This window comes from Homarus americanus, unplaced genomic scaffold (genome assembly GCF_018991925.1).
Source record: "Homarus americanus isolate GMGI-L3 unplaced genomic scaffold, GMGI_Hamer_2.0 scaffold50281, whole genome shotgun sequence".
NCBI lineage: Eukaryota > Metazoa > Arthropoda > Malacostraca > Decapoda > Nephropidae > Homarus > Homarus americanus.
In genome coordinates, this window is record NW_024742338.1 from 3,562,819 (window position 1) to 3,588,898 (window position 26,080).

The following is a 26,080-nucleotide window of genomic DNA, read 5'->3' on the forward strand; positions in this document are numbered from 1 at the left end:
AGTTATCCTGTCTCTGTCTGTCTCTCTTTTTGTTTATGTGTCTGTCTGTTTGTTTATCTGTCAGCCTGTCTGTAGAAATAACAAGTATATGTTAATGTATAAATGAAGTCATGTACTGTATACCCTTTAAATGACGTCAGATATACCCTTTAAATGACGTCAGAAATACCCTTTAAATGACGTCATATATACCCTTTAAATTACTTTAGATATACCCTTTAAATGACGTCTGATATACCCTTTAAATGACGTCAGAAATACCCTTTAAATGACATAAGAACATAAGAAAATAAGGAGTCTGCAATAGGCCGGTTGGCCTGTGCATGGCAGCTCCTGTCGAGAGTTACTACCACTCTCTATCATCCATGAATCTATCTAGCCTCCTTTTGGAAACTTTCCAGAGTTCCCTTTAAAGTTGCTGAAAAAACTTATCAGTCACTCTATCTCCCTCCTAAACCTAAACTTATCCAACTTGAATCCGTTGCTCCGAGTCCTATCCTGCTCGGATATTATAAGAACTTTATCTATATCCCCTTTATTGATTCCTTTCACCCACTTAAATACTTCTATCATATCTCCCCGCACTCTTCGTCTTTCTAGGGAATGCAAGTTAAGTTTCTTTAACCTATCCTGATATGGAAGGTTTCTAAGTCCCGGAATCATTTTTGTCATTCTTCGCTGCACCGACTGTAGTGAATTTATATCCATTCTATAATAGGGGCACCAGAACTGAACCGCATAATCGAGGTGCGGCCTGACTAGCGCAAGTTATAGTTGCAATAAGACCTCTGCACTCTTGTTACTTACACTTCTAGATATAAAACCTAATACCCTTTAAATTACGCCAGAAATATCCTTTAAATGACCTCAGATATACCCTTTAAATGACGTCGGATATACCCTTTAAATGACGTCGGATATACCCTTTAAATGATGTCAGGTATATGCAGGTGACATCAATAGCCATCAAGGTTGAGTTAAATAATCAATAATTGATGTACACGTTTAGTTAAGGTGTGAGGCTTGTATTAATTAGTTTGTATTGATGTGAGGATAAACATCTTACCTGATGCCTGTGTGTTGTTGTTGTAGTTGTTATTGTCCTTGTTTTAATTGTAGTTCTTGTAGCTATAGTTCTTGTTGTAGTTGCTGTAGGACTTGTTTATTTGTAGTTGTTGTAATTCTGGTAGTTGTAGTCCTTGTTGTAGTAGTTGTAGTTGTGTTGTAGTTTCACCATATAAGAACACCGTTTTTAGGGAGCTACCATAGTTAACATTCTCAAACATTCCTACAAGAACATTTTTCCTCGTAGTGTGTTGAGTGTTGATGCCTGTTTCTTAGATATCATGCAGGACGTGATGGTAGGGGGGGTCGTTCTACCTCATGTGAGGGTACAGTGCTGCTCTGAAGAATCTGCTTTTTGTCGTAGTTGAGATTGGGTTAGGGTTGGGTTTGGTTAGGTTAGATTAGGAGTTAGGTTAGAGATTGGGGTAGGATTAAGTTACTGAGTTAATGCAAGATCACATGGTAGGAACAGGTTAGGCAGAACCCAGGCCTAGTGAGAACAAGGGGGGATCTAGTCAACATGCAACACAGGTAGAGTCTCGAGGACCTGTTGTTGTGTAGTGCATCTTAACACCTGTCACCTCTCACCACACACACACACACACACACACACACACACACACACACACACACACACACACACACACACACACACACACATCTTATGACTCTCCCAATAATAATATGTAATATTGTGTGTATATATATATATGTATGTGTGTATGTGTGATGCTTAATGTGTTGTGTGTGTGTGTGTGTGTGTGTGTGTGTGTGTGTGTGTGTGTATCGTGTGTGTGTGTGTGTGTGTGTGTGTGTGTGTGTGTGTGTGTGTGTGTGTGTGTGTGTGTGTGTGTGTGTGTGTGTGTGTGTTGTGTGTGTGTGTGTGTGTGTGTTGTTGGCTTACAGTCATAAGATGATAGTATGTGTGTGTGTGTATTATCATGTATGCTTGAGAATATACACGCACACTGAATCTAAACAGCCTTTAAATCTACTTAACAAATATATCCAGCACACACACACACACACACACACACACACACACACACACACACACACACACGGGCACCTTAATGTGTGTGTAATAATTAACTATATACCTACATCGTCTCTATAATATGGTGATGGTCGTTAACTAAATGACTACATCACTACATCTCGTGTCGTTTACAGCTGTTGTACAGGTGATGTGTGATGTTGTACAGGTGTTGTGTGGTGTTGTACAGGTGTTGTGTGATGTTGTACAGGTGTTGTGTGATGTTGTACAGGTGTTGTGTGGTGTTGTACAGGTGTTGTGTGGTGTTGCCAGTGTTACTTTGGTGAGACCTTGTAGGTATCTGGTTCCTTCTCTCCTTCCCCTTCTCCTCCCCCTCCTTCTTCCCGGCTGTCTGTGTAAGGGGGTACATACATACATACATACATACATACATACATACATACATACATACATATCTAAAGGACACACACACACACACACACAGGTAAGGGGTCACTTTCTCTTTCTGGTAGTTCTGGACACAAGGTCATCTGGCGGGGTCAAGACAGTGCTACCCCACGCTCCCCCCCCCTACCTGGACCACCACATATTCAGCAACCTTAAGAACTACTGTGTGTGGGGGGGGGGGGGGGGCATTTAAGTAGGGGGGGGGGGGTCACAGCCATCTGTCTGTGTGTGTGTGTGTGTGTGTATGTGAGAGCATTATTATTTTATTTTCATTCTAATCATGAGAACTCTTGAATGTTGGTAATTGTGTAAATAGTGGTGATTGTGGTAGTGGTAATTGTGTAAAGAGTGGTGATTGTGGTAGTGGTAATGGTGTAAATAGTGGTGATTGTGGTAGGTGGGGTAGTAAAATGAAAACACTGCATATTATAATGCAGTAATACGTTGTGGTAATGGTGCTAGTGGTAATAGTTGTGATAGTGGTAGTAGTGGTAGTAGTGGTGGTAGTGGTAATAATATTAAGGTAATAAAATGGCGACGAAGGTGTGGCTATTGGGGGAGGCTGGAGGCCAATAAAAAAAATAGTGGAAGTAGTAGTAGTAGTAGTTGTAATAGTAGTAGTGGTGGTAGTAGTAATAGTAGTAGTGGTAGTAGTAATAGTAGTAATGTAGTAGTGGTGGTAGTAGTGGTGGTAGTAGTAATAGTAGTAGTGGTAGTAGTAGTGGTAGTAGTGGTGATAGTAGTAATGTAGTAGTGGTAAGGGACCTCAGCAAATATGTTGAAGGAAATCTGCCGGGACGTCATGGTAGAACCGACCCTCCTTCCATTGGATGGTGAGATCTTCCAACACAGGACTTCAAACACATCTAACGAAGCCCGTGTGGACGTCAGTGCTCGAGGATTCTGGACGCGGGGACAGCGAGCTTTCTTCGACATCAGGATTTTTGATCCCATGGCCGCATGTCACCATAACCTAGCTCTCGATGCTGCACATAGGAGGAACGAGAACGACAAGAGAAGGGCATATGGGGAGAGAATTCAAAACGTTGATCAAGGCAGCTTCACTCCTCTAGTGTTCACAACCTCTGGTGGGATGGGCCCAAGTGCAAGATGTTTCTACGCCAGACTCGCGGAGTTGATCTCCGAACAGAAGCAGCAGCCCAGAAGTTATGTTACAGCCTGGATGAGATGTCGACTGTCTTTCTCTCTCCTTCGGTCGGCTTTGCTCTGCCTCAGGGGAACGAGAGCTTCTGCCCCAACTCCGACAACTGCTGCAGATATTGACTATGAGGCTACAGTCACTGAATGCCGCATAGATCTGCGGCTCAACTAATTTAACACAGATAGGATAGCTTCTTATGTATTAGGATATTTAATATTAAGGTAATTAAATGGTGGCGAAGGTGTGGCTATTGGGGGAGGCTGGAGGCCACGTTAAAAAAAAAAAGTAGTAGTAGTAGTAGTAGTAGTAGTAGTAGTAGTGGTAGTAGTGGTGATAGTAGTAATGTAGTTGTGGTGGTAGTAGTTGTAGTAGTAGTGATAGTATTAATAGTAGTAGTGGTGGTAATAGTGGTAAAGACAGGTAAGACGGCAACTTTCTACTCGAGGGTCAGGCGGAACCTTACGCTGTAATGGTCAGTTTTGGGGCGACTTTTTATACGTCTGATCTACACTACGTCTCTTGTCAAGGCTGTTCTGATGGTGTCATCTGATGGTGGAGTGTGTCATCTGATGGTGCAGTGTGTCATGTGACCTTTACTCTCTCTCTCTCTCTCTCTCTCTCTCTCTCTCTCTCTCTCTCTCACCTGGAAGCGTCAGGAAGCAGACTCACACACACAGAGGAAGTTCACTAACAACACCGGAAACACGAAAGTTATTACTACCCACAACTGAAGATAGATAGATAGATAGATAGATCGATAGATAGATAGATAGATCGATAGATAGATAGATAGATAGATAGATAGATAGATAGATAGATAGATAGATAGATAACAAGGATCAACTGAAGACTAAATAGCCCAGCAGGTAGATATGGGTAGATATAGGCACAAGCCGGTAGACACAGGTACCAGCAGGTAGACACAGGTAAGTACCCCATTACCCCAAGGTCAACAGGTGACCTGGCTGCTCTGGTACTCCCTGATTGGTGACTCAGTACCAAGGTTCCGCTCTAACTCTCTCACTATCACTGGGAAGAGGAAGTGGCGGGGTGGTAAGTAGGGAAGTGGCGGTGAGTAGGGAAGTGGCGGTGAGTAGGGAAGTGGCGGTAGTGGGGTAGTGGTGATGGTGAGATAGTGGGGGTGAGTAGGGTAATGATGGTTGTAGTGGTAGGGTAGTGGTGGTGGTGATAGGGTAGTAGTGGCGGTGGTGGTGGTGTAGTGGTGGCGGTGGTGGTGGTGGTGGTGGTGGTGGTAGGGTAGTAGTGGTGGTGGTGGTGGTGGTAGGGTAGTAGTGGCGGTGGTGGTGGTGTAGTGGTAGTGGTTCTGACGATGGTAGACCTATGGAACAGTCTACCAGCACCAGCCATAGGGACGAGAACAGACCCGGGCTTCCAAACAGTATTAGATAAGACTGTCAAGAACAATGAAGGGATCCTATTGTGACCACTGGCCTTGTCTTGGCCACCCCTATATAGTTTGGGCGGCCATTGGGTGAATAAGGACTTACGTTTTAACGGGCAGACCTAACTCTTCACCTACGCTATAACGAGGTTGACTGTTCGAGGGAGGAGGCACTGAAGGTGGTACTGGAGGTGCAGGAGGAGGAAGACCCTAACTGGGGGCCAACTTTCACCAAATTACCTACCACAGCTTCCGGTGATCACGGCGGTGTGTGGGGAGGGAGGGAGGGGGGAGGAAGGGAAGGAATTTAATAAAAATTTTGGTCCTGACAGCGGCTAGTTTATTGTGCACCCCATACTCCTTCTGTGAGCGGCAACACACAAAGTGATGCAGAAGAATCACAATGTGTTTATCAGGGGACACTCAACACAGTATGTCTCCTGCATCATTTGTTGCTATATTTGTCAGTTCATGTTTTACAAGTGACAATCCAAATAGCAAAATACCATTTATTGGCCTCCGAGCGTCACTCCCAACTGAAAAAATTGCCATTTAGGTCGAAAAATGCATTATTTCTGGCCGAACACCTTACATTTATTTTTCACATCTCCGTGAGGAACATAATGCCAGAGGTACAGTATACTTGTATCCTAACCTTAGTCTAGCGGTTACAACATCTTGTAATCTAGTGATCTTGTTACTTGCCCCATAAACATGTTTTACTTGATACTTCTCATTATAGTAGACAATGAATTGACTACTGCCTGTTTGCACTTGTCTGCTTGCCTCAAATTCATCTGTAAGTGATAGGGGTTCCTTTTGACATACCTAGAGTGTATTCAACAGTGTCTTTGTTAGACACGAGGTTAGCTAAGGTATCAACTGTCATGTTCACTGAGGGCTGTGTGAGAGGGGATACACAACAGCTTGGTGTTGACACCCCCGTCAACTAGGTACCGGGTATCCATATTTGTGTCTGGCTTCGGAGACAAGCGTACAACAACTTAAGTTGAGAGTGTCAAGGGCAAGTAGTGAAAATAGGGAGTCAGTGATGATGAGACTGTCAGTGGTTTCAACAAGTTTTATGGCTGTGAGTATACACGGCAAATAATTCAATTTGTAGAGTGGAGACCCAGCTATTAATTCTAACTCCATTTTCTATCATACACCTTTAGGCTGAATCACAATGGCATCACTTGCAGACCTCTCACAGACAGTGTTAAAGAGAGCCATAAGTGGAGATGGTCTGTGTGGTGTTAATGTGTTCAAGAGCTGTGAGGTGGAGGTAAGGACCGGGCAGGTATGTGGGTGTTGCGATAGTGAAGGGAGGTAAGTGTGTCTTGTGAGGGAGAGTGGAGCAGTGGAGTTAACAAAGGGGGGAGTAAGGGAGGCACCAGTAGGTGGATGGAGGGAGGAGGGAGGGAAGGAGGAAGAGAGGTAGGGTGGGAAGGATAGATGGAGGGAAGGAGATACACGGCCAAGGCCTTTTACGCTTTCATATGTGTGTGTGTGTTCATGGCGACCTGTGGTATAATGGTCAGCATACTCGCCTCGCAAGCGAGCAGACCCGGGTTCGATCCCCGGGCAGGGTGAAATTATGGGCAAGTTTCTTTACGCCATTTGCCTGTGTATACCCTGCAGTAATTGGGAACCTGGATGTTAATCGATTTGCGGATCGTATTCCGGGATAATGATTAGCCAGTGAAGTTGGCGAGTTGTCCGGTCTTCTCGGACTATTCCTTGACACTGGGTCATACAGCTCGTTAACTCAGGGTGTGGTTGTTGTTTTGGCGACAGCTTCTACACCTTAAACAAAAATTCACGCCTAGGTGGCCCTTGGACCGGCCATCCTCGTTACTCGAGGGGTGACTATTATAATGTGTGTGTGTGTAATAGTGTGTGTGTGTGTGTGTGTGTGTGTGTGTGTGTGTCAAGTGTTAGCAGGTGTAGGCAGGTGTATGTCAGGTAATAGTAGACATAGGCAGGTGTGTGTGTGTCAAGTATTAGCAGGTGTGTGTCAGGTATTAGCAGGTGTAGGCAGGTGTGTGTGTGTCAAGTGTTAGCAGGTGTAGGCAGGTGTGTGTCAGGTATTAGCAGGTGTAGGCAGGTGTGTGTGTGTCAAGTGTTAGCAGGTGTATGTCAGGTAATAGTAGGCATAGGCAGGTGTGTGTGTCAAGTATTAGCAGGTGTGTGTCAGGTATTAGCAGGTGTAGGCAGGTGTGTGTGTGTCAAGTCTTAGCAGGTGTGTGTCAGGTATTAGCAGGTGTGTGTGTGTCAAGTGTTGCAGGTGTAGGCAGGTGTGTGTGTGTGTGTGCGTCAAGTGTTAGCAGGTGTAGACAGGTGTGTGTCAGGTAATAGTATGCATAGGCAGGTGTGTGTGTCAAGTATTAGCAGGTGTGTGTCAGGTATTAGCAGGTGTAGGCAGGTGTGTGTGTCAAGTGTTAGCAGGTGTAGGCAGATGTGTGTCAGGTATTAGCAGGTGTAGGCAGGTGTGTGTCAGGTAATAGTAGGTATAGGCAGGTGTGTGTGTCAAGTGTTAGCAGGTGTGTGTCAGGTATTAGCAGGTGTAGGCAGGTGTGTTGTTGTGGGGAGAAGACTTGATTCTGTGTAACATAACAATAATGACCATACACAAAAGAGTACCTCATACCTCACCAGCCCTCACCACAGCCCTCACCTCCCTCATCAGCCCTCACCAGCCCTCACCACAGCCCTCACCTCCCTCATCATAGCCCTCACCAGCCCTCATCACCAGTATCCTTGAAGGGTATTGATATTAAAACTGTTTATTTAGCCAGAAAAATATAGATAGAAAGTGGACAATAACAACAACATTGGCATGGGTGAGCCTGAGCACCTGATTACTGTACATTTATCTCAAGGAATTATTATATAACTTGTAGTATCATCTGGATTACTACATGGTGTTGATAAATACTTATAAGAGTGTTACCGCCTTTATTACTTGATTTAATCTTTTTATTTGTATTATAAATATATATACCACATTTATGCTACAGCTTATAGTTGATATAAGTGGGTGGAAGCGATAGATGGGTTGGGTTAAGGTGAAACAAACGTACTAACAGTCAGGATCATGTCGTGACGTCAAAATATATAATAGGAAGGAAGAGTAGTCTACTAACCCGATTCTTTCCTTACAACCGTTTTCTTCCACAACACGCCAACGACGTCACACAATAAGCTCTGCCCATGCGCGTAGGTTGGTTTCCTAAGATTTTCATAACGAATGTCTTCAGCACAGAGGGGAACTCTTAAATTAATGTCAGTTTTTCACCTGACGGGCAGCAAAGGCTTGTGCCTGGGATCGTCCCCGGGCTGCTGCCTATTCTCTGGCCCAGGCAGTTCTGTTGGTGGGTGGTTTCTTGGGTTGGAGCTCTTGTTGTTTAGGTTGTTCTCTGGCCAAGGCAGTTCTGTTGGTGGGTGGTTTCTTGGGCTGGAGCTCTTGTTGTTTAGGTTGTTCTCTGGCCAAGGCAGTTCTGTTGGTGGGTGGTTTCTTGGGCTGGAGCTCTTGTTGTTTAGGTTGTTCTCTGGCCCAGGCAGTTCTGTTGGTGGGTGGTTTCTTGGGCTGGAGCTCTTGTTGTTTAGGTTGTTCTCTGGCCAGGCAGTTCTGTTGGTGGGTGGTTTCTTGGGCTGGAGCTCTTGTTGTTTAGGTTGTTCTCTGGCCAAGGCAGTTCTGTTGGTGGTGGTTTCTTGGGCTGGAGCTCTTGTTGTTTAGGTTGTTCTCTGGCCAAGGCAGTTCTGTTGGTGGGTGGTTTCTTGGGCTGAAGCTCCTGTTGTTTAGGTTGTTCTCTGGCCCAGGCAGTTCTGTTGGTGGGTGGTTTCTTGGGCTGGAGCTCTTGTTGTTTAGGTTGTTCTCTGGCCAAGGCAGTTCTGTTGGTGGGTGGTTTCTTGGGCTGGAGCTCTTGTTGTTTAGGTTGTTCTCTGGCCCAGGCAGTTCTGTTGGTGGGTGGTTTCTTGGGTTAGGGCTTAGGGTGGATCGGTTCTTGGACTTTCTGTTTATTTTCGAACTGGTGAGCCCTGGCCCTACCCTGGATTCCAGCGTTTCTTCGAGCCCACAGGACCCTTTCAGTCCCAATAGGTATGGGTTTTCCATGGGAGGAAGCCTCCTCGGCATCTTTGGCAGGATCAAGACCCGCCTTCCTGCCTGGAGGCTATTTAGCCATATTATGAAGGGGTTTTTGGGGGGATGATTCCTCCTCGACGGGATTGGTGACCGGGGTAAGAGTCTCAATTGTCTCTTCGAGACACTTTTCAACGTCTTTTATATCCTCGACGGGATTGGTGACCGGGGTAAGAGTCTCAATTGTCTCCTCGAGACAATTTTCAACGTCTTTTATATCCTCGACGGGATTGGTGACCGGGGTAAGAGTCTCAATTGTCTCCTCGAGACAATTTTCAACGTCTTTTATATCCTCGACGGGATTGGTGACCGGGGTAAGAGTCTCAATTGTCTCCTCGAGACAATTTTCAACATCTTTTATATCCTCGACGGGATTGGTGACCGGGGTAAGAGTCTCAATTGTCTCCTCGAGACAATTTTCAACGTCTTTTATAATTTTCTCCAGGTTGGGCCTCACCTTTGGGTCACTACTGAAAATTGTTTGTTTTACTTCTAAAAGCTTCGTCGGCCATTCCTCCCCTATTTCATGAAATATTGAACTCATTATTTTTCCCAGGTCATATATGTCTGTTGTAGGACTGGCCAAGCGAACACTTGAGGGTTCTGGGCCAAGCTGCAAGTCCTGCCCTAAAAAGCGGGCGTGACCATAATCGACAATATTTACCTGCATGGTTTCTGCTGGGACCACCAGCACATCTTGTGGTTTAAGATCACAGTGCACGACCCCCTTATTATGAATTTGTTGGAGGCTCTTTGCCATCTCCAACATTATTTATAATTATACTTTTAAATCGGCATCTACATCAATATATTTTTTTACGTTTTCACATCCGCGGTATGTGCAAACCAGGGCAGGTTTTTCGAAACATAAGGCGATAAGTAGTGGGGCTCCCCCGGCACCATCCAGGTGCTTCAACATCTGAGCCTCTGCTTGTAGCATTCTAGTGTTTAAGGCCATATTACCATGTTCGTGGTACATTTTCAATACTGCTAGATCAGCATGGAACTAATTGTTCATCTAAAAAAGGAGTAAATTTGCAGTGGACCCTGCATCTAAATCCATATTCAACCCACCCCAGTTGACCCAGTTCAATATATCACCCCAAGTTATGATAGGGATATATTTTTCCATACTGCAAATGTATGTTACTGTATTTAGTTGACACTGTATAGGGCACCAAAAGTCATTAAAATACAGTTATATTTTAAAGTCAGCTTGGAACCTGAATGACACACATAAGTTGTAGAGTTTAACCTGTAATATTGTACACAATTCAGGTGCTTTATGAGTGTTGTAGTGATGACTGTGTGAGTGTTGTAGTGATGACTGTGTGTGTTGTAGTAATGACTGTGTGAGTGTTGTAGTAATGACTGTGTGAGTGTTGTAGTGATGACCATATGAGTGTTGTAGTGATGACTGTGTGTGTGGTGTGTGTTGTAGTAATGACTGTGTGTGTTGTAGTAATGACTGTGTGAGTGTTGTAGTGATGACTGTGTGAGTGTTGTCGTGATGACTGTGTGTGTTGTAGTGATGACTGTGTAAGTGTTGTAGTAATGACTGTGTGAGTGTTGTAGTGATGACTGTGTGAGTTTTGTAGTGATGACTGTGTGAGTGTTGTAGTGATGACTGTGTGTGTTGTAGTAATGACTGTGTGTGTTGTAGTAATGACTGTGTGTGTTTTAGTAATGACTGTGTGAGTGTTGTAGTGATGACTGTGTGTGTTGTAGTAATGACTATGTGTGTTTTAGTAATGACTGTGTGAGTGTTGTAGTGATGACCGTATGAGTGTTGTAGTGATGACTGTGTAAGTGTTGTAGTGATGACTGTGTGAGTGTTGTAGTGATGACTGTGTGTGTTGTAGTAATGACTGTGTGAGTGTTGTAGTGATGACTGTGTGTGTTGTAGTAATGACTGTGTGTGTTTTAGTAATGACTGTGTGAGTGTTGTAGTGATGACTGTGTGTGTTGTAGTAATGACTGTGTGAGTGTTGTAGTGATGACCATATGAGTGTTGTAGTGATGACTGTGTGTGTTGTAGTAATGACTGTGTGTGTTTTAGTAATGACTGTGTGAGTGTTGTAGTGATGACCATATGAGTGTTGTAGTGATGACTGTGTGAGTGTTGTAGTGATGACTGTGTGTTGTAGTGATGACCATATGAGTGACTGTTTGAGTGTTGTAGGGATGACTGTTGTGATGACTGTGTGTGTGTTGTAGTGATGACTGTGTGTTGTAGTGATGACCATATGAGTGTTGTAGTGATGACTGTGTGAGTCTTGTCGTGATGACTTTGTGAGTCTTGTAGTGATGACTGTGTGTGGTGTAGTGATGACTGTGTAAGTGTTGTAGTGATGACTGTGTGAGTCTTGTAGTGATGACTGTGTGTGTTTTGTAGTGATGACTGTGTGAGTGTTGTATCGATGACTGTGTGAGTCTTGTAGTGATGACTGTGTGTGTTGTAGTGATGATTGTGTGAGTGTTGTAGTGATAACTGTGTGAGTGTTGTAGTGATGACTGTGTGAGTGTTGTAGGTATGATTGTGTGAGTGTTGTAGGTATGATTGTGTGAGTCTTGTAGTGATGACTGTATGAGTGTTCTAGTGATGACTGTGTGTGTTGTAGTGATGACTGTGTGAGTCTTGTAGTGATGACTGTATGAGTCTTGTAGCAGCAGCAGAAACAACAACACGAGCAAGAGCAGTAGCACCATCACCTACACTACATTAACTACAGTATCATCTACACTACATTAACTACAGTATCATGTACACTACATTAACTACAGTATCATGTACACTACATTAACTACAGTATCATCTACACTACATTAACTACAGTATCATCTACACTACATTAACTACAGTATCATGTACACTACATTAACTACAGTATCATCTACACTACATTAACTACAGTATCATCTACACTACATTAACTACAGTATCATCTACACTACATTAACTACAGTATCATGTACACTACATTAACTACAGTATCATGTACACTACATTAACTACAGTATTATCTACACTACAGTATCATCTACACTACATTAACTACAGTATCATCTACACTACATTAACTACAGTATCATCTACACTACATTAACTACAGTATCATGTACACTACATTAACTACAGTATCATCTACACTACAGTATCATCTACACTACATTAACTACAGTATCATCTACACTACATTAACTACAGTATCATCTACACTACATTAACTACAGTATCATGTACACTACATTAACTACAGTATCATCTACACAACATTAACTACAGTATCACCTACACTACATTAACTACAGTATCATCTACACTACATTAACTACAGTATCATGTACACTACATTAACTACAGTGTCACCTACACTACATTAACTACAGTATCATCTACACTACATTAACTACAGTATCACCTACACTTCATTAACTACAGTATCATCTACACTACATTAACTACAGTATCATCTACACTACATTAACTACAGTATCATGTACACTACATTAACTACAGTATCATCTACACTACAGTATCATCTTCACTACATTAACTTCAGTATCATCTACACTACATTAACTACAGTATCATCTACACTACATTAACTACAGTATCATCTACACTACAGTATCATCTACACTACATTAACTACATTATCTTCTACACTACAGTATCATCTTCACTACATTAACTACAGTATCATCTACACTACATTAACTACAGTATCATCTACACTACATTAACTACTGTATCATCTACACTACATTAACTACAGTGTCATCTACACTACATTAACTACAATATCATCTACACTATACTAACTACAGTATCATCTACACTACATTAACTACAGTATCATCTACACTACAGTAACTTCAGTATCATCTACACTACATTGGCTAAACTATCATCTACACTACATTAACTACAGTATCATCTACACTACAGAAAGATGTGGGATACCATTAAAAAGTGAAAGTTGCATAGTAAAAGTTTATTATAAAAAGAAAAATAATTAATTGAAACTAAATATTTACTCTTTATGGTAAAAAACAAAAAATAAAGGCAAGTTGAAAGTGAAAGTTTGACAAGTTAGAAAGTAAAGGATGTTATCTTACTACAGTGAGGGACTAAGAAGAAAGTAGAAAGTGAAAGTTTTGGGTTAAGAAAGTTTGTTAAAAGATCGTGATGAAAACTCGGTATAAACTATATAGTGAAAGTAAGTTGATAGAAAGCAGAGGGAAAGGGGAAGTAGCGACAAAAATAAGGAAGTAAAAGTGATTTCGTTTAACTTTCTAAGTGGAAGGCATTTGTGAGGGGCCTATAATGTGTGTGTGTGTGTGTGTGTGTGTGTGTGTTTAAGACTGTGAGTTTAATAAAACAATAATAAACAAGATGTACGACAGAGAGTCTATACAGTAAGTAGTGAAGTGATGATGTGAGACTGGTCCAGGGTAGGGAGAGGCAGGAGGAGGGAGGTGGCTCTCTCTCTCTCTCTCTCTCTCTCATAGCCCTCACCACAGCCCTCACCTCCCTCATCAGCCCTCATCAGCCCTCACCACAGCCCTCACCTCCCTCATCATAGCCCTCACCAGCCCTCATCACCAGTATCCTTGAAGGGTATTGATATTAAAACTGTTTATTTAGCCAGAAAAATATAGATAGAAAGTGGACAATAACAACAACATTGGCATGGGTGAGCCTGAGCACCTGATTACTGTACATTTATCTCAAGGAATTATTATATAACTTGTAGTATCATCTGGATTACTACATGGTGTTGATAAATACTTATAAGAGTGTTACCGCCTTTATTACTTGATTTAATCTTTTTATTTGTATTATAAATATATATACCACATTTATGCTACAGCTTATAGTTGATATAAGTGGGTGGAAGCGATAGATGGGTTGGGTTAAGGTGAAACAAACGTACTAACAGTCAGGATCATGTCGTGACGTCAAAATATATAATAGGAAGGAAGAGTAGTCTACTAACCCGATTCTTTCCTTACAACCGTTTTCTTCCACAACACGCCAACGACGTCACACAATAAGCTCTGCCCATGCTCGTAGGTTGGTTTCCTAAGATTTTCATAACAAATGTCTTCAGCACAGAGGGGAACTCTTAAATTAATGTCAGTTTTTCACCTGACGGGCAGCAAAGGCTTGTGCCTGGGATCGTCCCCGGGCTGCTGCCTATTCTCTGGCCCAGGCAGTTCTGTTGGTGGGTGGTTTCTTGGGTTGGAGCTCTTGTTGTTTAGGTTGTTCTCTGGCCAAGGCAGTTCTGTTGGTGGGTGGTTTCTTGGGCTGGAGCTCTTGTTGTTTAGGTTGTTCTCTGGCCAAGGCAGTTCTGTTGGTGGGTGGTTTCTTGGGCTGAGCTCTTGTTGTTTAGGTTGTTCTCTGGCCCAGGCAGTTCTGTTGGTGGGTGGTTTCTTGGGCTGGAGCTCTTGTTGTTTAGGTTGTTCTCTGGCCAAGGCAGTTCTGTTGGTGGGTGGTTTCTTGGGCTGGAGCTCTTGTTGTTTAGGTTGTTCTCTGGCCAAGGCAGTTCTGTTGGTGGGTGGTTTCTTGGGCTGGAGCTCTTGTTGTTTAGGTTGTTCTCTGGCCCAGGCAGTTCTGTTGGTGGGTGGTTTCTTGGGCTGGAGCTCTTGTTGTTTAGGTTGTTCTCTGGCCAAGGCAGTTCTGTTGGTGGGTGGTTTCTTGGGCTGAAGCTTCCTTGGGCTGGAGCTCTTGTTGTTTAGGTTGTTCAGGCAGGCAGTTCTGTTGGTGGGTGGTTTCTTGGGCTGGAGCTCTTGTTGTTTAGGTTGTTCTCTGGCCAAGGCAGTTCTGTTGGTGGGTGGTTTCTTGGGCTGGAGCTCTTGTTGTTTAGGTTGTTCTCTGGCCCAGGCAGTTCTGTTGGTGGGTGGTTTCTTGGGTTAGGGCTTAGGGTGGATCGGTTCTTGGACTTTCTGTTTATTTTCGAACTGGTGAGCCCTGGCCCTACCCTGGATTCCAGCGTTTCTTCGAGCCCACAGGACCCTTTCAGTCCCAATAGGTATGGGTTTTCCATGGGAGGAAGCCTCCTCGGCATCTTTGGCAGGATCAAGACCCGCCTTCCTGCCTGGAGGCTATTTAGCCATATTATGAAGGGGTTTTTGGGGGGATGATTCCTCCTCGACGGGATTGGTGACCGGGGTAAGAGTCTCAATTGTCTCTTCGAGACACTTTTCAACGTCTTTTATATCCTCGACGGGATTGGTGACCGGGGTAAGAGTCTCAATTGTCTCCTCGAGACAATTTTCAACGTCTTTTATATCCTCGACGGGATTGGTGACCGGGGTAAGAGTCTCAATTGTCTCCTCGAGACAATTTTCAACATCTTTTATATCCTCGACGGGATTGGTGACCGGGGTAAGAGTCTCAATTGTCTCCTCGAGACAATTTTCAACGTCTTTTATAATTTTCTCCAGGTTGGGCCTCACCTTTGGGTCACTACTGAAAATTGTTTGTTTTACTTCTAAAAGCTTCGTCGGCCATTCCTCCCCTATTTCATGAAATATTGAACTCATTATTTTTCCCAGGTCATATATGTCTGTTGTAGGACTGGCCAAGCGAACACTTGAGGGTTCTGGGCCAAGCTGCAAGTCCTGCCCTAAAAAGCGGGCGTGACCATAATCGACAATATTTACCTGCATGGTTTCTGCTGGGACCACCAGCACATCTTGTGGTTTAAGATCACAGTGCACGACCCCCTTATTATGAATTTGTTGGAGGCTCTTTGCCATCTCCAACATTATTTATAATTATACTTTTAAATCGGCATCTACATCAATATATTTTTTTACGTTTTCACATCCGCGGTATGTGCAAACCAGGGCAGGTTTTTCGAAACATAAGGCGATAAGTAGTGGGGCTCCCCCGGCACCATCCAGGTGCTTCAACATCTGAGCCTCTGCTTGTAGCATTCTAGTGTTTAAGGCCATATTACCATGTTCGTGGTACATTTTCAATACTGCTAGATCAGCATGGAACTAATTGTTCATCTAAAAAAGGAGTAAATTTGCAGTGGACCCTGCATCTAAATCCATATTCAACCCACCCCAGTTGACCCAGTTCAATATATCACCCCAAGTTATGATAGGGATATATTTTTCCATACTGCAAATGTATGTTACTGTATTTAGTTGACACTGTATAGGGCACCAAAAGTCATTAAAATACAGTTATATTTTAAAGTCAGCTTGGAACCTGAATGACACACATAAGTTGTAGAGTTTAACCTGTAATATTGTACACAATTCAGGTGCTTTATGAGTGTTGTAGTGATGACTGTGTGAGTGTTGTAGTGATGACTGTGTGTGTTGTAGTAATGACTGTGTGAGTGTTGTAGTAATGACTGTGTGAGTGTTGTAGTGATGACCATATGAGTGTTGTAGTGATGACTGTGTGTGTGGTGTAGTAATGACTGTGTGTGTTTTAGTAATGACTGTGTGAGTGTTGTAGTGATGACCATATGAGTGTTGTAGTGATGACTGTGTGTGTTGTAGTGATGACTGTGTAAGTGTTGTAGTAATGACTGTGTGAGTGTTGTAGTGATGACTGTGTGAGTTTTGTAGTGATGACTGTGTGAGTGTTGTAGTGATGACTGTGTGTGTTGTAGTAATGACTGTGTGTGTTGTAGTAATGACTGTGTGTGTTTTAGTAATGACTGTGTGAGTGTTGTAGTGATGACTGTGTGTGTTGTAGTAATGACTATGTGTGTTTTAGTAATGACTGTGTGAGTGTTGTAGTGATGACCGTATGAGTGTTGTAGTGATGACTGTGTAAGTGTTGTAGTGATGACTGTGTGAGTGTTGTAGTGATGACTGTGTGTGTTGTAGTAATGACTGTGTGAGTGTTGTAGTGATGACTGTGTGTGTTGTAGTAATGACTGTGTGTGTTTTAGTAATGACTGTGTGAGTGTTGTAGTGATGACTGTGTGTGTTGTAGTAATGACTGTGTGAGTGTTGTAGTGATGACCATATGAGTGTTGTAGTGATGACTGTGTGTGTTGTAGTAATGACTGTGTGTGTTTTAGTAATGACTGTGTGAGTGTTGTAGTGATGACCATATGAGTGTTGTAGTGATGACTGTGTGAGTGTTGTAGTGATGACTGTGTGTTGTAGTGATGACCATATGAGTGTTGTAGTGATGACTGTTTGAGTGTTGTAGGGATGACTGTGTGAGTGTTGTTGTGATGACTGTGTGTGTTGTAGTGATGACTGTGTGAGTGTTGTAGTGATGACTGTGTGTTGTAGTGATGACCATATGAATGTTGTAGTGATGACTGTGTGAGTGTTCTAGTAATGACTGCGTGAGTGTTGTAGTGATGACTGTCTGTTGCAGTGATGACCATATGATTGTTGTAGTGATGACTATGTGAGTGTTGTAGTAATGACTGTGTGAGTGTTGTAATGATGACTGTGTGAGTGTTGTAGTGACTGTGTGAGTGTTGTAGTGATGACTGTCTGTGTTGTAGTGATGACTGTGTGAGTCTTGTAGTGATGACTGTATGAGTCTTGTAGCAGCAGCAGAAACAACAACACGAGCAAGAGCAGTAGCACCATCACCTACACTACATTAACTACAGTATCATCTACACTACATTAACTACAGTATCATGTACACTACATTAACTACAGTATCATCTACACTACATTAACTACAGTATCATCTACACTACATTAACTACAGTATCATCTACACTACATTAACTACAGTATCATGTACACTACATTAACTACAGTATCATCTACACTACAGTATCATCTACACTACATTAACTACAGTATCATCTACACTACATTAACTACAGTATCATCTACACTACATTAACTACAGTATCATGTACACTACATTAACTACAGTATCATCTACACAACATTAACTACAGTATCACCTACACTACATTAACTACAGTATCATCTACACTACATTAACTACAGTATCATGTACACTACATTAACTACAGTGTCACCTACACTACATTAACTACAGTATCATCTACACTACATTAACTACAGTATCACCTACACTTCATTAACTACAGTATCATCTACACTACATTAACTACAGTATCATCTACACTACATTAACTACAGTATCATGTACACTACATTAACTACAGTATCATCTACACTACAGTATCATCTTCACTACATTAACTTCAGTATCATCTACACTACATTAACTACAGTATCATCTACACTACATTAACTACAGTATCATCTACACTACAGTATCATCTACACTACATTAACTACATTATCTTCTACACTACAGTATCATCTTCACTACATTAACTACAGTATCATCTACACTACATTAACTACAGTATCATCTACACTACATTAACTACTGTATCATCTACACTACATTAACTACAGTGTCATCTACACTACATTAACTACAATATCATCTACACTATACTAACTACAGTATCATCTACACTACATTAACTACAGTATCATCTACACTACAGTAACTTCAGTATCATCTACACTACATTGGCTAAACTATCATCTACACTACATTAACTACAGTATCATCTACACTACAGAAAGATGTGGGATACCATTAAAAAGTGAAAGTTGCATAGTAAAAGTTTATTATAAAAAGAAAAATAATTAATTGAAACTAAATATTTACTCTTTATGGTAAAAAACAAAAAATAAAGGCAAGTTGAAAGTGAAAGTTTGACAAGTTAGAAAGTAAAGGATGTTATCTTACTACAGTGAGGGACTAAGAAGAAAGTAGAAAGTGAAAGTTTTGGGTTAAGAAAGTTTGTTAAAAGATCGTGATGAAAACTCGGTATAAACTATATAGTGAAAGTAAGTTGATAGAAAGCAGAGGGAAAGGGGAAGTAGCGACAAAAATAAGGAAGTAAAAGTGATTTCGTTTAACTTTCTAAGTGGAAGGCATTTGTGAGGGGCCTATAATGTGTGTGTGTGTGTGTGTGTGTGTGTGTGTTTAAGACTGTGAGTTTAATAAAACAATAATAAACAAGATGTACGACAGAGAGAGGGGGGAGGAGTTCATGTCAATAACAGTGTAGTGAAGATGATGAACTGTGTCTAGGGTAGAGAGAGAGGCAGGAGGGAGGTAGGCTCTCTCTCTCTCTCTCTCTCTCTCTCTCTCTCTCTCTCTCTCTCTCTCTCTCCATAGCCCTCACCACAGCCCTCACCTCCCTCATCAGCCCTCATCAGCCCTCACCACAGCCCTCACCTCCCTCATCATAGCCCTCACCAGCCCTCATCACCAGTATCCTTGAAGGGTATTGATATTAAAACTGTTTATTTAGCCAGAAAAATATAGATAGAAAGTGGACAATAACAACAACATTGGCATGGGTGAGCCTGAGCACCTGATTACTGTACATTTATCTCAAGGAATTATTATATAACTTGTAGTATCATCTGGATTACTACATGGTGTTGATAAATACTTATAAGAGTGTTACCGCCTTTATTACTTGATTTAATCTTTTTATTTGTATTATAAATATATATACCACATTTATGCTACAGCTTATAGTTGATATAAGTGGGTGGAAGCGATAGATGGGTTGGGTTAAGGTGAAACAAACGTACTAACAGTCAGGATCATGTCGTGACGTCAAAATATATAATAGGAAGGAAGAGTAGTCTACTAACCCGATTCTTTCCTTACAACCGTTTTCTTCCACAACACGCCAACGACGTCACACAATAAGCTCTGCCCATGCTCGTAGGTTGGTTTCCTAAGATTTTCATAACGAATGTCTTCAGCACAGAGGGGAACTCTTAAATTAATGTCAGTTTTTCACCTGACGGGCAGCAAAGGCTTGTGCCTGGGATCGTCCCCGGGCTGCTGCCTATTCTCTGGCCCAGGCAGTTCTGTTGGTGGGTGGTTTCTTGGGTTGGAGCTCTTGTTGTTTAGGTTGTTCTCTGGCCAAGGCAGTTCTGTTGGTGGGTGGTTTCTTGGGCTGGAGCTCTTGTTGTTTAGGTTGTTCTCTGGCCAAGGCAGTTCTGTTGGTGGGTGGTTTCTTGGGCTGAAGCTCCTGTTGTTTAGGTTGTTCTCTGGCCAAGGCAGTTCTGTTGGTGGGTGGTTTCTTGGGCTGGAGCTCTTGTTGTTTAGGTTGTTCTCTGGCCAAGGCAGTTCTGTTGGTGGGTGGTTTCTTGGGCTGGAGCTCTGTTGTTTAGGTTGTTCACTGGCCAAGGCAGTTCTGTTGGTGGGTGGTTTCTTGGGCTGGAGCTCTTGTTGTTTAGGTTGTTCTCTGGCCCAGGCAGTTCTGTTGGTGGGTGGTTTCTTGGGCTGGAGCTCTTGTTGTTTAGGTTGTTCTCTGGCCAAGGCAGTTCTGTTGGTGGGTGGTTTCTTGGGCTGGAGCTCTTGTTGTTTAGGTTGTTCTCTGGCCCAGGCAGTTCTGTTGGTGGGTGGTTTCTTGGGTTAGGGCTTAGGGTGGATCGGTTCTTGGACTTTCTGTTTATTTTCGAACTGGTGAGCCCTGGCCCTACCCTGGATCGCAGCTTTTCTTCGAGCCCACAGGACCCTTTCAGTCCCAATAGGTATGGGTTTTCCATGGGAGGAAGCCTCCTCGGCATCTTTGGCAGGATCAAGACCCGCCTTCCTGCCTGGAGGCTATTTAGCCATATTCTGAAGGGGTTTTTGGGGGGATGATTCCTCCTCGACGGGATTGGTGACCGGGGTAAGAGTCTCAATTGTCTCTTCGAGACACTTTTCAACGTCTTTTATATCCTCGACGGGATTGGTGACCGGGGTAAGAGTCTCAATTGTCTCCTCGAGACAATTTTCAACGTCTTTTATATCCTCGACGGGATTGGTGACCGGGGTAAGAGTCTCAATTGTCTCCTCGAGACAATTTTCAACATCTTTTATATCCTCGACGGGATTGGTGACCGGGGTAAGAGTCTCAATTGTCTCCTCGAGACAATTTTCAACGTCTTTTATAATTTTCTCCAGGTTGGGCCTCACCTTTGGGTCACTACTGAAAATTGTTTGTTTTACTTCTAAAAGCTTCGTCGGCCATTCCTCCCCTATTTCATGAAATATTGAACTCATTATTTTTCCCAGGTCATATATGTCTGTTGTAGGACTGGCCAAGCGAACACTTGAGGGTTCTGGGCCAAGCTGCAAGTCCTGCCCTAAAAAGCGGGCGTGACCATAATCGACAATATTTACCTGCATGGTTTCTGCTGGGACCACCAGCACATCTTGTGGTTTAAGATCACAGTGCACGACCCCCTTATTATGAATTTGTTGGAGGCTCTTTGCCATCTCCAACATTATTTATAATTATACTTTTAAATCGGCATCTACATCAATATATTTTTTTACGTTTTCACATCCGCGGTATGTGCAAACCAGGGCAGGTTTTTCGAAACATAAGGCGATAAGTAGTGGGGCTCCCCCGGCACCATCCAGGTGCTTCAACATCTGAGCCTCTGCTTGTAGCATTCTAGTGTTTAAGGCCATATTACCATGTTCGTGGTACATTTTCAATACTGCTAGATCAGCATGGAACTAATTGTTCATCTAAAAAAGGAGTAAATTTGCAGTGGACCCTGCATCTAAATCCATATTCAACCCACCCCAGTTGACCCAGTTCAATATATCACCCCAAGTTATGATAGGGATATATTTTTCCATACTGCAAATGTATGTTACTGTATTTAGTTGACACTGTATAGGGCACCAAAAGTCATTAAAATACAGTTATATTTTAAAGTCAGCTTGGAACCTGAATGACACACATAAGTTGTAGAGTTTAACCTGTAATATTGTACACAATTCAGGTGCTTTATGAGTGTTGTAGTGATGACTGTGTGAGTGTTGTAGTGATGACTGTGTGTGTTGTAGTAATGACTGTGTGAGTGTTGTAGTAATGACTGTGTGAGTGTTGTAGTGATGACCATATGAGTGTTGTAGTGATGACTGTGTGTGTGGTGTAGTAATGACTGTGTGTGTTTTAGTAATGACTGTGTGAGTGTTGTAGTGATGACCATATGAGTGTTGTAGTGATGACTGTGTGTGTTGTAGTGATGACTGTGTAAGTGTTGTAGTAATGACTGTGTGAGTGTTGTAGTGATGACTGTGTGAGTTTTGTAGTGATGACTGTGTGAGTGTTGTAGTGATGACTGTGTGTGTTGTAGTAATGACTGTGTGTGTTGTAGTAATGACTGTGTGTGTTTTAGTAATGACTGTGTGAGTGTTGTAGTGATGACTGTGTGTGTTGTAGTAATGACTATGTGTGTTTTAGTAATGACTGTGTGAGTGTTGTAGTGATGACCGTATGAGTGTTGTAGTGATGACTGTGTAAGTGTTGTAGTGATGACTGTGTGAGTGTTGTAGTGATGACTGTGTGTGTTGTAGTAATGACTGTGTGAGTGTTGTAGTGATGACTGTGTGTGTTGTAGTAATGACTGTGTGTGTTTTAGTAATGACTGTGTGAGTGTTGTAGTGATGACTGTGTGTGTTGTAGTAATGACTGTGTGAGTGTTGTAGTGATGACCATATGAGTGTTGTAGTGATGACTGTGTGTGTTGTAGTAATGACTGTGTGTGTTTTAGTAATGACTGTGTGAGTGTTGTAGTGATGACCATATGAGTGTTGTAGTGATGACTGTGTGAGTGTTGTAGTGATGACTGTGTGTTGTAGTGATGACCATATGAGTGTTGTAGTGATGACTGTTTGAGTGTTGTAGGGATGACTGTGTGAGTGTTGTTGTGATGACTGTGTGTGTTGTAGTGATGACTGTGTGAGTGTTGTAGTGATGACTGTGTGTTGTAGTGATGACCATATGAATGTTGTAGTGATGACTGTGTGAGTGTTCTAGTAATGACTGCGTGAGTGTTGTAGTGATGACTGTCTGTTGCAGTGATGACCATATGATTGTTGTAGTGATGACTATGTGAGTGTTGTAGTAATGACTGTGTGAGTGTTGTAATGATGACTGTGTGAGTGTTGTAGTGACTGTGTGAGTGTTGTAGTGATGACTGTCTGTGTTGTAGTGATGACTGTGTGAGTCTTGTAGTGATGACTGTGTGTGTTGTAGTAATGACTGTGTGAGTGTTGCAGTGTTGTAGTGATGACTGTGTGAGTGTGGTGATAACTGTGTGAGTGTTGTAGTGATGACTGTGAGTGTTGTAGTGATGACTGGCATATGAGTGACTGGTGTGGTATGACTTGTGAGTGTTGAGCATGACCATATGAGTGTTGTAGTGATGACTGTGTGAGTGTTGTAGTGATGACTGTGTGAGTGTTGTAGTGATGACCATATGAGTGTTGTAGTGATAACTGTGTGAGTGTTGTGTGATGCTATGAGTGTTGTGATGACTGTGTGAGTGTTGTAGTGATGACTGTGTGAGTCTTGTAGTGATGACTGTGTGTGTTGTAGTGATGACTGTGTGAGTGTTGTAGTGATGACTGTGTGTTGTAGTGATGACCATATGAGTGTTGTAGTGATGACTGTGTGAGTCTTGTCGTGATGACTTTGTGAGTCTTGTAGTGATGACTGTGTGTGGTGTAGTGATGACTGTGTAAGTGTTGTAGTGATGACTGTGTGAGTCTTGTAGTGATGACTGTGTGTGTTTTGTAGTGATGACTGTGTGAGTGTTGTATCGATGACTGTGTGAGTCTTGTAGTGATGACTGTGTGTGTTGTAGTGATGATTGTGTGAGTGTTGTAGTGATAACTGTGTGAGTGTTGTAGTGATGACTGTGTGAGTGTTGTAGGTATGATTGTGTGAGTGTTGTAGGTATGATTGTGTGAGTCTTGTAGTGATGACTGTATGAGTGTTCTAGTGATGACTGTGTGTGTTGTAGTGATGACTGTGTGAGTCTTGTAGTGATGACTGTATGAGTCTTGTAGCAGCAGCAGAAACAACAACACGAGCAAGAGCAGTAGCACCATCACCTACACTACATTAACTACAGTATCATCTACACTACATTAACTACAGTATCATCTACACTACATTAACTACAGTATCATGTACACTACATTAACTACAGTATCATCTACACTACATTAACTACAGTATCATCTACACTACATTAACTACAGTATCATGTACACTACATTAACTACAGTATCATGTACACTACATTAACTACAGTATCATCTACACTACAGTATCATCTACACTACATTAACTACAGTATCATCTACACTACATTAACTACAGTATCATCTACACTACATTAACTACAGTATCATGTACACTACATTAACTACAGTATCATCTACACAACATTAACTACAGTATCACCTACACTACATTAACTACAGTATCATCTACACTACATTAACTACAGTATCATGTACACTACATTAACTACAGTATCATGTACACTACATTAACTACAGTATTATCTACACTACAGTATCATCTACACTACATTAACTACAGTATCATCTACACTACATTAACTACAGTATCATCTACACTACATTAACTACAGTATCATGTACACTACATTAACTACAGTATCATCTACACTACAGTATCATCTACACTACATTAACTACAGTATCATCTACACTACATTAACTACAGTATCATCTACACTACATTAACTACAGTATCATGTACACTACATTAACTACAGTATCATCTACACTACATTAACTACAGTATCATCTACACTACATTAACTACAGTATCACCTACACTACATTAACTACAGTATCATCTACACTACATTAACTACAGTATCATGTACACTACATTAACTACAGTATCACCTACACTACATTAACTACAGTATCATCTACACTACATTAACTACAGTATCATGTACACTACATTAACTACTGTATCATCTACACTACAGTATCATCTACACTACATTAACTACAGTATCTTCTACACTACAGTATCATCTTCACTACATTAATCACAGTATCACATCTACACTACATTAACTACAGTATCATCTACACTACATTAACTACAGTATCATCTTCTACCACATTAACTACAGTATCATCTACACTACAGTATCATCAACAATACATTAACTACAGTATCATTTACACTACATTAACTACAGTATCATCTTTACACTACATTAACTACTGTATCATCTGCACAACATTAACTACAGTATCATCTTACACTACATTAACTACAGTATCATCTACACTACATTAACTACAGTATCATCTACACTACAGCATCATCTTCACTACATTAACTACAGTATCATCTACACCACATTAACTACAGTATCATCTACACTACAGTATCATCTGCAATGTAACATTAACTACAGTAAGTATCACCTACACTACATTAACTACAGTATCATCTTCACTACATTAACTACAGTATCATCTACACTACATTGACTACAGTATCTTCTACACTACAGTATCATCTTCACTACATTAACTACAGTATCTTCTACACTACAGTATCATCTTCACTACATTAACTACAGTATCATCTACACTACATTAACTACAGTATCATCTACACTACATTAACTACAGCATCATGTACGCTACATTAACTACTGTGCCATCTACACTACAGTATCATCTACACTACATTAACTACAGTATCTTCTACACTACAGTATCATCTTCACTACATTAACTACAGTATCATCTACACTACATTAAATACTGTATCATCTACACTACATTAACTACAGTATCATCTACACTACATTAACTACAGTATCATCTACACTATACTAACTACAGTATCATCTACACTACATTAACTACAGTATCATCTACACTACATTAACTACTGTATCATCTACACTACATTAACTACAGTATCATGTACACTACATTAACTACAGTATCATCTACACTAAGCATTAATTCAAGGT

General features: G+C 41.6%; 5 protein-coding genes across 5 annotated transcripts; all 5 read right to left on the bottom strand.

Moving 5' to 3' along the window:
- Window positions 1-8,419: 8,419 nt before the first annotated feature.
- LOC121876755 (myelin-associated oligodendrocyte basic protein-like) lies at window positions 8,420-9,211 on the bottom strand. Its single transcript, XM_042382127.1, has 2 exons — window positions 9,125-9,211; window positions 8,420-8,704 (listed from the first exon to the last, which is right to left on the bottom strand). Exons 1-2 carry the CDS (start codon window positions 9,209-9,211, stop codon window positions 8,420-8,422), a joined length of 372 nt encoding a protein of 123 aa, XP_042238061.1.
- Window positions 9,212-14,368: 5,157 nt separating this feature from the next.
- Window positions 14,369-15,291, bottom strand: LOC121876756 (pollen-specific leucine-rich repeat extensin-like protein 1). The gene is made up of 2 exons (XM_042382128.1): window positions 15,239-15,291; window positions 14,369-15,113 (listed from the first exon to the last, which is right to left on the bottom strand). The coding sequence occupies exons 1-2, from the start codon at window positions 15,289-15,291 to the stop codon at window positions 14,369-14,371; spliced, it is 798 nt and encodes a 265-aa protein (XP_042238062.1).
- A 37-nt stretch (window positions 15,292-15,328) lies between these two features.
- Window positions 15,329-15,985, bottom strand: LOC121876757 (serine/threonine-protein kinase 17A-like). Its single transcript, XM_042382129.1, has one exon. It carries the CDS (start codon window positions 15,983-15,985, stop codon window positions 15,329-15,331), a length of 657 nt encoding a protein of 218 aa, XP_042238063.1.
- A 4,054-nt stretch (window positions 15,986-20,039) lies between these two features.
- LOC121876758 (early nodulin-75-like) lies at window positions 20,040-20,818 on the bottom strand. The gene is made up of 2 exons (XM_042382130.1): window positions 20,727-20,818; window positions 20,040-20,640 (listed from the first exon to the last, which is right to left on the bottom strand). The coding sequence occupies exons 1-2, from the start codon at window positions 20,816-20,818 to the stop codon at window positions 20,040-20,042; spliced, it is 693 nt and encodes a 230-aa protein (XP_042238064.1).
- Window positions 20,819-20,855: 37 nt separating this feature from the next.
- Window positions 20,856-21,512, bottom strand: LOC121876759 (serine/threonine-protein kinase 17A-like). The gene has a single exon (XM_042382131.1). The coding sequence runs from the start codon at window positions 21,510-21,512 to the stop codon at window positions 20,856-20,858; it is 657 nt and encodes a 218-aa protein (XP_042238065.1).
- Between the last annotated feature and the right edge of the window lie 4,568 nt (window positions 21,513-26,080).